General features: G+C 50.1%; 1 protein-coding gene across 1 annotated transcript in view; it reads left to right on the top strand.

The window, feature by feature from the left end:
• raph1b (Ras association (RalGDS/AF-6) and pleckstrin homology domains 1b) overlaps positions 1–14,228 on the top strand; it is a 37,031-nt gene that overhangs the window by 7,850 nt on the left and 14,953 nt on the right. The window contains exons 2-6 of the mRNA XM_083680482.1: positions 1,570–1,639; positions 11,518–11,637; positions 11,848–11,953; positions 12,181–12,896; positions 14,130–14,216. Coding sequence (XP_083536608.1) covers positions 11,518–11,637; positions 11,848–11,953; positions 12,181–12,896; positions 14,130–14,216 — 1,029 coding nt within the window. The 5' untranslated portion in view covers positions 1,570–1,639. The remainder of the gene's footprint in view (positions 1–1,569; positions 1,640–11,517; positions 11,638–11,847; positions 11,954–12,180; positions 12,897–14,129; positions 14,217–14,228) is intronic.

Genomic DNA, 14,228 nt, shown 5'->3' with positions numbered 1-14,228 from the left:
CAAACAGGTCCAGTATGTCGATTTTAGCTTTAAAAAAGTGCTATAAATCAAGGAATGAGATCACATGATGAAGAACGTTCAGTGAAGAGTGCTGTATTTGTTCAAATAAAGTGTTTTCTAAAATCTGGGTAGGTTGGGTAGGACACGCGTGTCTGGTTCCCATTTGGTTTGGCACTAGGAGTAAACGTACAGTAGCATATGCACATTTTCCAACTTTCTGTGTGGCCAGTGGTAGCAACACGCAAAACGTGCTGGACCTTTAACTCTCGCCGTTTTTGGACCCAGTGTAAGAGATTGACAATCAAGGTCGTGTCCTGTTGTATCCCCCCCCCCCCCCCCCCCCTTCTCTTCCTCCCACCTCGAACCTCCCTTCTCTCCGACTCTAAGACCTGGAATTATGAAGTCACACCTGGTTGATTGTGTGTGTGTTTTCAGAGGTAGCCGCCTGTGGACCGCCTTGCTGGGACTGTGCCTGCAGCTGTGCATACCTATGTGTCACATCCACACTCGGTCAATGCCAGTGTGTTGACTGACGCACATTATATGTATGCAAATTTCATTGGGAGAGAACTTGATCTCGCACTGTAAGCTAAGCTAAGCAATTGTATGTGACACAGAGGCAAACACACACATACATGCACCGTTTGTGTGTGTGTGTGCACACTGCAAGCACATGGAAAAACCACACACACACATACACACCCTGTCTTCAGGGTGAGAGCCACATGCTGTTGTGTGGACAGTCAGTCTGCACAGTTGGTCAGATGAACAGCTGAGGCCAGCTGGGATGGCTTGCTACCATCAACAGGAGAGTCTTTACTTGTACTCTGCCTGTGCCCCACAGAAGTAAGCAGCTCTGTGGTCAGGAATCACATTAACTCTACGACTCAGCATCTTTCACATAAGCTCAATGTATCCTGTGGTTCATTCTGACTCATGTTTACCATATGAGTCGGCATTGTGAAGAAGTGTGCTTGTGATTCACATCTATGCTTGTCAGCATCGAGGACATGAGTCTTGTGGTAGTGATTTGTGAGTCATGTTCTGTACACGAGTCAGGGGTTTTGATTACCTTTGAGTTTTCGTTGTGACTATCAGCCTGTGGGAGTTGCTCTGCATTTAGAGTCTCTGTCTGTCTGTTTGAATGTTTTGTCTGTCCGTCTTGGTCTGTCTGTTTGAATGTTTTGTCTGTCTGTTTGAATGTTTTGTCTGTCTGTCTTGGTCTGTCTGTCTGAATGTTTTGTTTGTCTCTCTTGGTCTGTCTGTCTGGATGTTTTGTCTGTCGGTTGGTCTGTCTATCTGTGTGCATTTTTTCTTTTAACTGTCTTGCTCAAAAGCTAATCCCCCACTATCCTTGAGAAAGTGAGATTTATCCGCGTACAGTGGTGCAGCCCTGGGTACTCTGCAGTGGTATGAGAACAAGCCTGTATCGATCCACAGATCCCGTTTCTCACTGAGTAATGGTCCTGACTGAGCTCCCTGTAAGCCAGGGCTTTTGTTTGTCTGTTATGAAACAAAAATAAACAATGAATCATGTCAAATAATGATTTTACTGTTTTTTTCCCCAAGGCCCTGAGTGGTGTGGCGGGTTTCATTTGACTTTTGACCTGTGCGGGGAGAGGAGAGACCCACACTAGAGGTAAGATCCACTTTTTCAATCCCCTCCCTCAGACACTGTTAAGCCGTCAGTTGCTACTCCCATTCTGATGTCTCCACATATCTCAAACAGTCATTTGTCATGTGTCTGTGTCTATCCATAATTTTCCCCTTTTTCCAAAGAATAATCTCTGCACAGACTGAGAGTTGCTTCCTTCATGCGGGTTGTTTGTCTTTCCATAAGTAGTGGAACCACGGGAAAAGACGGGGAGTTGAGAAAAGGGATGCCGACGCTTAGTGGCTCCCTGAGCTCTCCTCGTAAATCAGGGCCAAATGAAAGAGGAGTGAAGGCAGGGATCTTGTCAGACGGCCTTGCTTTTTGGACGGGGATAATTCCAGGCTAAAGTGAAACCATGTGAGGGGTGTACAGGAATGGTATGGGTGCCTCAGGGGGAGTAGTGAACGAGTTTCGCTCTCCTGGTCCTGGATCCTCTACTGGTTTGGCTGTTCCAGGAAGGAGAAAAAGGAGGTAGATGAGTTGAAGCTAAGAGCAATGCAGCTTATGAGTGTTGGCGTCCCTGTGACTCATCATGTGGATCTGGTGGATCTGTCTGTCACTATCCCAGTCGTCTGGAGGAAGACTGAACCTGACGCACAGAGGTGTTTTGGTTAGAGTAGGCCCAGTGTGGAAAAGTGGGTGAGAGGGTGGGATTGTTGTGTGACAGTGTGTTGGAGACCTCCACACACCCCCTGTAGTGGCTTATTCACTCTAAAACGAGGATAATCTGGATGTCATACAAGTAAGGATTTGAAGAGTGTCCTCTACATGTGTCAAAGCATACAAGCCCCTCTCCTCTGTGACTAAAGGTGTGTGTGTTGTGTGTGCTTCCACTGCAGTGAGTGCGTTTATTGTTGTTTCTAAAGCAGCACACACGATTGTTGTGTGTTTTGTCTACGCAGACTAGTTAATGTAGGTGTGTTTGGGTGTGTTCAGGTAGGACAATACTCCAACCAACCAACCCCTCTGTCTTTGACTGTCTTTGACAGCACCTTGAGTGGCAGTTGAGTGTCAGAATTAGACTGTGAGTCTCAGACATTGGCTTGCTTTTGTCATGATAGACACCACCTCACAAACTAGCAGTATGCTGTTGTTATTGTTTATGCTCTTAAAAATAAGTGGGGAACTGCTATTCCCTTGTGGGGAGAGAATCTCACTCTCAACATGATGGAGGGAGTCAGCCCTTGGGAGCTGAAAATAAATGAGGGAATAGCAGCTTAGAGATGTGCCTATATGTACAGTCAATGTTTGTGTTTGTGGGACGAGTATTGAATGCCCTCAGGGACAGGCTGGCATTCCGGTAATACGGAATGGGAAGTGTGTCATGGCAGGAATGCCGGAGGTGGCGTGACGGAGATGAGATGTCTCAGCTGATGGATGGATGGACAGACAGACGCGCAGGCGGACAGGGTGACATACTCCCAACAGTTGCTCGGATAACAAGCCAACGCTCCGTTCAGTCCAGTCGCCAGTCACCAATCCCTGGCGAGCGGTTAGGGGTCGGAGGTCAAGGGCTGGAACAGCACCAGTGGGATGTAGAAGGGTGACATTTCCAGTTGTCCTGGAATGTGGTGTTGTGGTGTCTGTCTGTCTGTCATTCAGGCGTTCTGCCATGGGGCAGTGTGTGTGCTCATGTGCAGGTGTTAAATGGGCAGCCCTCCCCCTTGTGCTTGATGGCAACTGCAAGATACCATTGGCACAGGCACAAATGACTCTTAGGTACTGTTTTTAACTCATTTAAGCACAGAGGGTGAATAAAGTCACCCAATGTATCAACATTCTCGATTGCCCAGGGTGACTTTATTCACAAAAAATGCATAAATGATGATGCTTCATTTTGTAGCCAATCAAAGTATTGTTGCTAGGTAAATGCCACATAAAACACTTGGCACTCAAGGTGGTGAGTGTTCTGGAATTCTTGGGCATTGTGTGTTAAACACAATATGGCTTCTTTGTAGACTGTGTCTATGTCTGCCGTGTAGTCTGCTGCAGTACCATGTCTAAACACTTTGTGTTCCATCTGGCTGTGAGGAGAGTGTATGCTGCTATCTGCAGCACTGCCCACTGCAGCAGACCACCTGAGACCCTGTCTGTGTAACCTGACCACTGGGCTGGGAGAGGACTATCGATTTCACATTTGGCCTAGTGCCCTGGTGGTAGACTGGGAAACTGACATATCCTGTGTGTGTGTGTGTGTGTCGTGTGTGTGTGTGTGGGGGGGGGGGGGGGGGGGGGGGTCATACCTGCTTTTTCCGATGCCTAGCAAAATTGGCCACGTCTATAATCCACCTCTCCACTGCTGTGATTAGTCCCTTACTTTCTCTTCAATTGCTTCAAGGAAAAAGCCTGATATTAAAATCCAATTCAGGAGAAATGGCTGGATGTGCTATTCATAACCAGATGACCACAGATGTAAATATTAACCCTCTGAGTGGTTTCGTATCAGATCATAATGTGCCCGGTGTTGTCCACCCATACACGAACTACCTTCCTGATTTGCATACTGGCTCGGTGGCTGCTGCTATGGGGGTAGGGGGTTGGTGTTGCTGTTACCATGGAGAAACCTGCTACAGTCACAAGTGTGAGTTCTGGCTTCTACTGGACACCACCCCCCCTCCCTCCCTCCCTCCCCTCCATCTCCTCACTCTACCCCACCCTCTCCCACTCCCCCTCCCCCACCTGTTTAATTGTCTGTGTTTGCCAGAGTGTTCTGAGAGTCATTGTGTGTCAGTGTTGGTTGAGCGAGCCGGGCAGTGTGTGGTCCTCTCTGCCGGCTGGCTGGCTGGCTGGCTGGCTGGCTGGCTGGCTGGCTGGCTGGCTGGCTGGCTGGCTGGCTGGCTGTCGGCCGTGCCTGAGTGATGACACTGTGTTGTCTGTTCAACCCTCCCTCCTACTACCTAACTCTCTCTAATATTCTAGCCACCCCCACCCATCTCTCTATCATGAAACCCCCCCCCCCCCCCCCCCCCCACACACACACACACACACACTCACTTGTTTTATACAGAAGTGTGTGTATGTTGAATCCTTACAAAGCATTGTTGAATATGTGGATTAGCTCTCCATGTGTTTGTAGTTAATTTATCAAGGCAGTATATCATTTGTATCCCCATTGATGAAGTTCACACACACACACACACATCCATGGGTATTGCTGTGTGTGTGTGTGTGTGTGTGTGTGTGTGTGTGTGTGTGTGTGTGTGTGTGTGTGTGTGTGTGTTGGGGGGACAGAGTCAGCTCCGTCTGATCCTCTGCCATGATATCACCTTGAAGCGAGGGCCAGAGTTCGCGGAGCAGATGGGGTTAACAGCGGCGCAGGAGTGAACCACACCGACATGGACTTTAGACTGTGGCCACTCCCTGCTCAAAGGATCCCTTTCATGGCCACTCAGAGGGCCAGTCGTGTTCCTTATGGCTGGGTGTATGACATGGAGTGTCTCGGTAGACAATAGACTCTGTGAGCTGATATAGTCCGAGTCTGATGAGGACATCACACCCTTTTTAGCTGCAGACGCCCCCTCGTCTCATTAACTGAGTGGTTTGGAGGAGGTCTGCTTGCTCCCAAGGGAAAGTACAGGGGAAATGACAGGGAGAGGGGGAAATGATTGAGGGACGGAGGGAGGGAGAGAGGGAGGAAGAGGAAATGAGCACACTGCTTTTGGACACGGCCAGACACATGCCTGGAAATGGCTGCTGTCATACCGCACCACCAACACCACACCCCTGCCTGTCTCGTGTCGCATAGGCTTGTGAGAACGGCAATACCGTGCTGGCTTGTTTTTGTTCAGTCAGGTGCCACCAGTCAGCTCCCCCCTGACACCCCCCCCTCCTCTCCCCTCCCCTCCCCCCTCTTCTCCTGAAAACACAGCAACACCGTTATCCGTGCCCCCATCCAAAACCAGACTCGGAGGTGACAGCACCAGCAGGAATGAACAGTGAGGGGCTTTGTGGTGTGTGTGTTGGGGGGGTGGGGGGTCAATAACACTGTCCTAGCTCACACTCCAAATATAGACTCTTTTGTTCATTCTAGTCTGTGTCATGTCATGTACATTTCATTCATTGGATTACTCGGGAAAGCAGCAATGGCCAGTGGCTTACACACACCCCTCTTTGCAGGCCATGAGAACAAGTAACACACACACACACACACATACATACATACATACGTACATACATACATACATACAAACACACAAACATACACTCACCAAACACTCTATTAGGAACACTACTAATACTGGGTAGGGCCTCCCTTTGCTCTGAAAACAGCCTAAATTCTTCGTGGCATTGATTCCACAAGATGTTGGAAACATTCCTTTGACATTCTGGTCCATGATGACATGATTGCATCACGCAATTCCTGCACATTTTTCAGGTGCACTTTCAAGCTGTGAATCTCCCATTCTACCACATTCCAAAGGTGTTCTATTGGATTCCGATCTTGTGACTGGGAAGGCCACTGAAGAACATTGAACTCATTGTCATGTTCATGATGTGACACGGTGCATTATCATGCTGGAAGTAGCCATTAGAAGATGGCTAAATTGTGGCCATGAAGGGATGCACATGGTCAGCAACAATACTCAAATAGGCTGTGGCATTCAAGTGATGATTGATGATTGGTATTACCGGGCCCAAAGTGTGCCAAGAATTCCACACACCATTACACCACCTCCACCTTGAGAAGGTGTACAGGTGTTCCTAATAAAGTGTTCAGTGAGTGTATACATACACACACACACTCTTTCCCAGCCCAGGTGTGGATCAGCTGGGAAGTGGAACTGCCTCAATGGCAGTTAACGTGATGGAGGTGACGTCCTAAGGATCCCAGAGTGTTTTATGATGTGTTTTTATGGACCAGGATGGGCCATGATCGCATACATGTATGAGGAGTGAATCATGGTTACTCCAGATGCGCGTCTCACATTACGATAAGATGACATGGATAGAGTGAGAGGGGGAGGAGGAGGGAGAAAGAGAGGACGATGTATCATTCTACCCCGACGTGTAATTGCTCATTCTGAATGTGTTTTTACCAAGTCATTGGTTAATATATGGGTGGTGGTGGTGGTGGTGCGACTGTTACCATTTCTTCTCAATGACTCTAGAGCTATTCTTAACCCTGGGCTGTTTGAATGTGTTTTATTTGTCCACAGTGTTTGCTCTTTGTCTCAACCCCCCCCCTCAAGGAGTCTACAGCTGTGTCCCGCTCAGCTCACAAGAATGCCCGCTCTAGTTTCATCTACCCCCACACTATGCCACATAGGAGTTAATGACTTTCCGTAATTGTCCCCAATGTTTTACATGTGGCGTTTCCTTCGCTGTGATGACTCAAAATTGTTTTGGGTGTATTTTTAGACTTGAAGTGGCAGTGATGTGAGGCAGCATAGGGTGAGTGTTGCATTTGTGAGTGTTGAAAGGAGTTTCAACAAGAGTGTTAGTCTGTTTTTCTTTGGAGGAAGCGATTGAGGCACTGTGAAACTGGTCTGCTGCTGCCCTAGTTTACCAGCCACCTAGGTCTTCCTGGCATCGCACACACACACACACACACACACACACACACACACACACAGAACTTACTGTGTTGGATGGGTGGGGTACGATGCCCGAAATAAACTCCATCCACACCCAATTTTGAAGTTTGTTTAATGGAAACACCTATTCAGCCATTGCTTCTGGCACAAGTCAATGGCTAGTGTCGGCCATGGTGCTTTGACAGCTTACGTCATCTTTTCCAACCCTACAACCTCCACTGTGTTTGAGAGACTACAGGGTTAAACCTCAACTGTGTTCTGGATAGAGGGTTGCGATAGAACCGTCTGCTAGTATGGGAACGTGACAACTACAATCTAAGTGTGTAAGTAGTGTGTGTGTGTGTGTGTGTGTGTGTGTGTGTGTGTGTCAGTGAGGGGAGGCCGAAATTGGAGGACGGGCTCCCATTTCTACCTCCGCCAGCCTCCCCTGGTGTCGGTGTCACCCTATTCAGGAGATGGCTGAACACAGACCAAATAAACAACTATGTTCTGTTCCCAGGACGCAGAGTGAATTAGGGATGAGCCAAGCAGAGTCAACCACATCTGATCTATGATGTCATGTCCCCTCAGCCTCTTCCCTCCTACTGCTCTACCTCCTCGTTCCCTCCATCCCCCTCTCTTTCTCCCCCTCTGCCGTTTTTCAGGAGGTCTCCGGTGGGAACAGGTCTGTAGTTCAGATGGGGGGGGATGTGTGTGTGTGTGTGTGGTGTGAGAGAGTGAGTGAGTGAGTGAGTGTGTGTGTCTCTCTCTTTCTCTCTCTGAGTGACCCTCATCCAGTCACTGACCTTTGATCTCCATCGTACGGTGACATCACATCCCGTCCCCTCTCAGAGAGAAGGCCTGTCCAGCCTGGACTGCTCAGTGTTGACGCCCAGACACTTGGTCTCTGTGTTCCACAGCTCGGCCTCGCTGCTAAGCACCGGAAGCCATTCTTGCTTTCTTTAGATTTAGAGCAGTGCTTTCCCAGAACAGTGTGTCTCTTCAGAGGCCCGGCTATAGTGGCCTAGTTTGGCCAAGTGGGGCTGCCGCGTGACTCTGGGCCTGGAAGGGGCTGTGTGTGTGTGTGTGTGTGTGTGTGTGTGGGTGGGTGGGGGGCTAGACCCCTCTACAGCCCCATTGGGGTGACCTCACTGACCCCTTTGACAGCCCCTACTGTCTACAGTGACCCAGCGGTCATGGAAGACAGATGAGGACCAGTCACGCTCTGGCTCCTCTCAGACCTTGACAGACAGGCCTGGAGCTGGAGGGAGAGAGAGAGAGAGAGAGAGGGAGAGAGAAAAAGAGTGTCTTAATGGTATCGGGAGAGCAAAGAAAAGGCCATGGGTGTTTGTTTTATGATAACAAATGTAGAGCACAAATGTAGAGCACACACACGCATGCACGCACAAGCACACACTCTCAGGCCCATGCACACATTCAAACACACTACCCTGTTCTAACCCTACCAGAGTGCAGCAGCGCCACTCTGGGTCATGGCCCAGAAGCTGAAAAGCCCCAGGTGGTAATTCACTTAAACCTGCACTAGCATCTGTTGCTTAAGGCCATGATTGGATTAAAACAGGAGCACAACAACACCACCACCACCTGTGTGTGTGTGTGTGTGTGCTGTTCAAACACAGCTGTTGTCGGGGGGGGTCTGTACTGCACTCTTGTGTTTTCATACAGTAGCTCTGGACTATTTGCAAACTGACTTTGATTCTGTTCTGTTCCTCTTCCTGTCCTCTTCTGACAGCGATGATGTCATGCTTTATGGAAGCCCCGCCCGGGTGCTGTAACCATGGCGAGACTGGGTGTTCTTGAGGGACAGCTCAGGCAATGTTATGGAGCAACCCATGGGGGAAATGAGGAATTCTGCACATCCTGGCCATTTCCTGTTCGGACTCCCACTCGTTCTCTCACCAACACACACACACACACACACACACACACACACTGAATATGAGAGAACAAGGCAGGCAGGGGGGGTGGTGTGGGCTGGCAGGGGGGTTTTCAGCAGTGACCACCATGGCAGCTGTAGAGACATAGACCATGTAAAGACAGAGAGGGGAGAGCTGTTCTGATTTACAGTTACACTGTGCTACATACACACACACACACACACACACACACACAGCGGCTTTGTGTTAACTTTACACTCAAGCACATGTGCTATCTGGAATGTGTCCGCTTATGATCTGCAACAGATTCCCTCCAGCTGCTGTGTGTGTGTGTGTGTGTGTGTGTGTGTGTGTGTGTGTGTGTGTGTGTGTCTTTGTCCGTGTGTGTGTCTGTGTCTCTGGCCTTTTGTGTCCCTGTGCCAGTGGACACACACCAGGCCCCACACCAATTCTGGAGCCAAACTAGGCCCAAGTCACAGGCTGGTTAACCACAGGGATCTAGCAGCACGCCCGTCCTCTCTCTCTCTCTCTCTCTCACCCTCCGCTCCAAAGTCAAAAGGAACCACAAGTTGAGTGTCAGTTCAGGGGACACAGTGACCTGTGCAGTGAGATGTGTTTTGTCAGAGAGCTGATTGGTCTGTTTGATTGGCCTCATCCTATTTAGGGTACAAAAAGGCTGCTCTCCCCCTGTGGCCCTGCTATTCTCTCCCCAACTCTCTCTCTCTCTCTCTCTCTGTCACTGTCTCTCGCTCATTCTCTCGCTCTCTCTCTCTTCTTTTGAGCTGTCAGAAGATGGAAGGATTTTGGTGAGAGAGGCAGCGATACAGCAAAGTAGCTAATCTCAAGAGCTTTCTCTCTCTCTCTCTCTCTCTCTCTCTCTCTCTCTCTCTCTCTCTCTCTCTCCCTGGAGATGAGAGGAGGGGGGATTTTTCAAAGGAGGCTGTTCCCTCCACTGCACTTTATCTTCTTCTTAAACACAGTGTAGCTCACTCTCAATGACAAACATCATACAATGCCCTGTCATACATTCATCTTCATGATGGAACAACACATTGTCGCAGCTGCTACTACTACTACTACTACCACACACATACACACACACACACACACACACACACACACACACACACACACGTGTGCAGGATCAAAAGCAGGGGTCGTTTTGGGGGTTAATCCCCCTTCTGTAGCCCTGGAGTGGGGGGTCCTGCTGCCTGGTACAGACTCACCCCCCCCCCCCCCCCCCCCGCCCGCCCGCTCTTGAATATCAATGGGATTATCCTTAGCCTGAGCATCTAACTTCCAGCTGTTCCATCTGAGTGAGCTGAACTGAGGGCTAATGGCTGTACCAAGGCAGTGAATATGGGGGGACATTGAAGAGGGATACTGTGTCAGTCTCAGTTCTACACTCTAAAACGGTGGTCTTTTTTTCTGTGGGCTAGGATGTCTGGGGAGGGTGGTGTGTGTGTGTAGGGGGGGGGGGCTGACTGACCTGGCTCCATTACTGTCTCAGGTATGATGCAAGGACAAAGGATAGAACCAGTATCAAAGGCCAAGTTTTGCTGGGCATACTGAAACTACAGATAAATTGACTGGGTTCTAGCGTTCGCTCAGGGGTTAGCTGTGGTCGTGTGATTTGTGATCACTGGCTCCAATTCTATAGGTTTGGATGTTGGGACAAGCAGCATACTGGACTGAAGTCCATGTCCAGCTGGGTAAAGATTAGACACTGAAAACATGATGTAGTTTCCTTTCACACCAGCAGAGGGCGCTCCCTGATTCCCAGGGAATACCACGCTGCAGCTCGGTGTCCAGATGCTCTGTGCTACCATGGCTAGCTGACGGCGATCAGCGTTGAACCTGAACATATTGGATGTTTTGTTTTTTTATGCCGCTTTGGTTCAACTCTAGAACCAAACGGGCTGTGTGAAATGACCTAGTGTGCCTACATGAAACCTTTCCTGTTGACAATGCAGCCTTCCCAGCTGTGTATATAGACACACAACGTGGTCTATAGACACTAGGGAGAAATAGACTCCATTCTATAGGGCTCTGTCATAGCTGCCTATAGCAAGCGTCATGGTACTGGCGGATGAGGATGAAGAGCACCACCACCAGTAGCGGTAGGATACCGTTCCTCATCCCGTTCCACGCGTTACAATGAGCCCCGTCCTCCGATTTCTACCCCCACCAGCCTCGCCCTGATAGAGGTACCGTACAGTACATGATCACCGGGAGCCACTACGGGGGGTTACCATGACACACCGACAGGACAGGGCTGTTCTGCGGTTGCCATGGTAACAGGGAAGGAGGGCTCGCGTGAGCTGTGAGGTTGTGCTGAAGGTTTCTGGCTCATCGCTTCACTGTGGCTGTAGGGATTCTCTCTCTCTCTCTCTCTGCTGGCTTGGTGCGGCACTGACATTTATTGTGTGTGTGTGTGTGTGTTCCTCTCCAGATGGACCAGGTGTCAGATGATGAGCTGGACCATGGAGCGGAGGAGGACAGTGATAAGGAAGACCAGGACCTGGACAAGATGTTTGGAGACTGGCTGGGAGAACTGGACAAACTCACACAGGTAGGAGGGCGTTACCCCTGGCAACCGTATCCTAGCAACCACCCCCACAACAGCACCACCACCACCAGTCCTGAATGTTGGCTTTCACTTCAAGCCCAACAAAAGTCTCCTAGATGACAAGATGGGATGTTTGTTATTTGTGATATCACATTTATTTGGACGACATGAAATAAAGCTGGTTGGTTTATGATGGTGGTTTGTCCTGTGCAGAGTCTGGATGATGGCCGGCCACAGAAGCCGGTCCAGAAGGCCCCCCTCAGACAAGAGACCAACATGGCCAACTTCTCCTACCGCTTCTCCATGTACAACATCAACGGTGAGGGCCCCCCCACCCCCCACACACACACACAAAAGCACACTCCTATCCTAACTACAGAGCATTGTGCCAATGTCCTACTTGCTTGCCCGGTTTGTGTGTCTATGAAGTGTGTGGTTGTGTGAGTTTGACAATGTTGAGTATGTGTGTTTAGCCTGTGTGTGCGTATGTGTGTGATGACTCCCAACCCCCCTCCCCCCCCTCCCCCTCCCCCTCACCCCCTACAGAGGCTCTGAACCAGGGAGACGCAGTGGATCTTGACGCCCTGATGGCTGACCTGTGCTCCATCGAGCAGGAGCTAAGCACCATCGGTAAACCCAATGCAGCCGCCGCTGCTGCCCGCCAGCAGGTCAAAGGTCACCAGAGGGCACCCGGGGGGCGCAGCAGCACCAAGCAGGCGGGTGGCAGCGGAGGAGGAGGGGGAGGGGGTAGCAGTGGGGGCAGCGCTGCCAGCAGTACCAGAGCCTCGCCAGCCTCCACCGTGAGGGGGGGCAGCAGCACCCACGGCCGCCCGCTGGCCTCCAACTTCTCCCTGGACGACATCACCGCCCAGCTGGAGAAGGCCTCGCTCAGCATGGACGAAGCGGCCCGCCAGACCTCCTCGTCCTCCTCCTCGTCCTCCTCGTCCTCCTTTTCTTCCGCCACCCTGCGGCGGCCGTCGTCGACGTCCTCCGGGGGGCAGCAGCACCGGCGGACGGGCTCGGTGGGCGCCGTGAGCGAACAGGAAGCGCCCTCGCCTCGCTCCAGCGTTAACTCTGCCTCCGCGTCCAGCATGGACTCTCTGGACATCGACAAGGTGCTGAGAGGAGGGGGGGCGGAGCAGGAGGGGTCCCAGGCGCCCCCCCCGCCTCCCCAGCCCCCCCAGGGCCAGGGCCAGGCCGGAACAGAGCAGGAGGGCTCCCAGACAGCCCCCCAGCCCACACAGGGCCAGGGCAGTACAGAGGTATGGCCAAAACCCCTCACATTTTACCCCAAAACGTATAACAAATGTACAAACGTACACATGTATCAATAACAGCAAACACCCCTGGCACAGACATTATTTAGTTAATCAGTTCTCTTTATGAATGATAGGCAAACAAGACCTAGTTATCTCTGCCTCCCAAAAGCCTCTTTTGAATGTATAAGCTTTTAGTGTGGACAGTGGGAAGAGATGATAATGGGAGTTGTGGGACTGCCTTCAGTCAGACTAAAATGATGTACTGTTGGAACAGTGACAGTGAGAGGCTGTTCTCAAGAGTTTTTTTTTGCAAAATGGCTGCCAGTGGATCCACTGTCCACAGTTTCACATTGTGTTGGTTCTTCTTAAATGATGAATACACAATCATAGCGAGAACTCCTGAGAACTCATGGTACTGTCCCTGTCTTAACAATACTCCTCATTGAACAGTACAGCTTTAAGTCACTCTCATGAACCTGAATCAAAGGTTTTTTTTCAGGAGTTTGCTATCGAGTTGTGGTTATCCACTGCTATTCTTAGGTGTGTGTGTGTGCGCGTGTGCGTGTGTGTGTGTGTGTGTGTGTGTGTGTGTGTGTGCGCGCGTGCGTGTGTGCGTGGTTCCTCTCTTCACCACTCTCGTCTGTTTCCCTGGAACAGTAACACTGCATGAAGTGTGTATGTCCAAACTGCATGTCACATCGTTTGTAGGCACAATATACTTTATTACATATACAATACTGTATATGACCTGTCTGTGTGTGTCTGTACTGCACAATGGTGAGTGTTGTATATTCGGTATATGGATGCATTGTAATCACCAGTCTGCATGCATGAGATGGATTACAATGTGACACCCTTCTCTGTTGTCACACCACACCACTCTACTAATGTGAGGGAAAGGATAGTGGGGGGGGTTTGGGGGGTGGGGGGGGTTGGGGGGTGGGGGGGGTATTGTGTGAAAAACAACAATGTAAAGAAAGACAGTCAAAGAAGGGCTGACAAGTGGCAACAGATAATAGTCTAATAATAAATAATAATTGATTTTATTTTTTCATCATCATTTATTAGATAGAGATTAACCCCTTGCTTGACTGAAGTGTAACCCCCCCCTCTCTCTCCTTCTGCATGTGTTTGTTTACATTGTGTGTGTGTGTGTGTGTGTGTGTGTGTGTGTGGTGTTTGCATCCTCTCCTCTGTCTGTGACCTCTACCCTCCGCTGCACCTCCCCTTTCACAGCATGTCTCACTCCGACGGGCCAATGGTAAACTGGCCAGACAGCACCTTGACTTTACCTCACGGGAGGGTGAAGTGGATCAGGCCACTGTAAGTGTGTGT

Source organism: Argentina silus, assembly GCF_951799395.1.
Source record: "Argentina silus genome assembly, chromosome: 11".
In the NCBI taxonomy this organism is placed as follows: domain Eukaryota; kingdom Metazoa; phylum Chordata; class Actinopteri; order Argentiniformes; family Argentinidae; genus Argentina; species Argentina silus.
The sequence above is the reverse complement of the archived record's forward strand: the minus strand, read 5'-3'. Positions and strand labels throughout refer to the sequence as shown.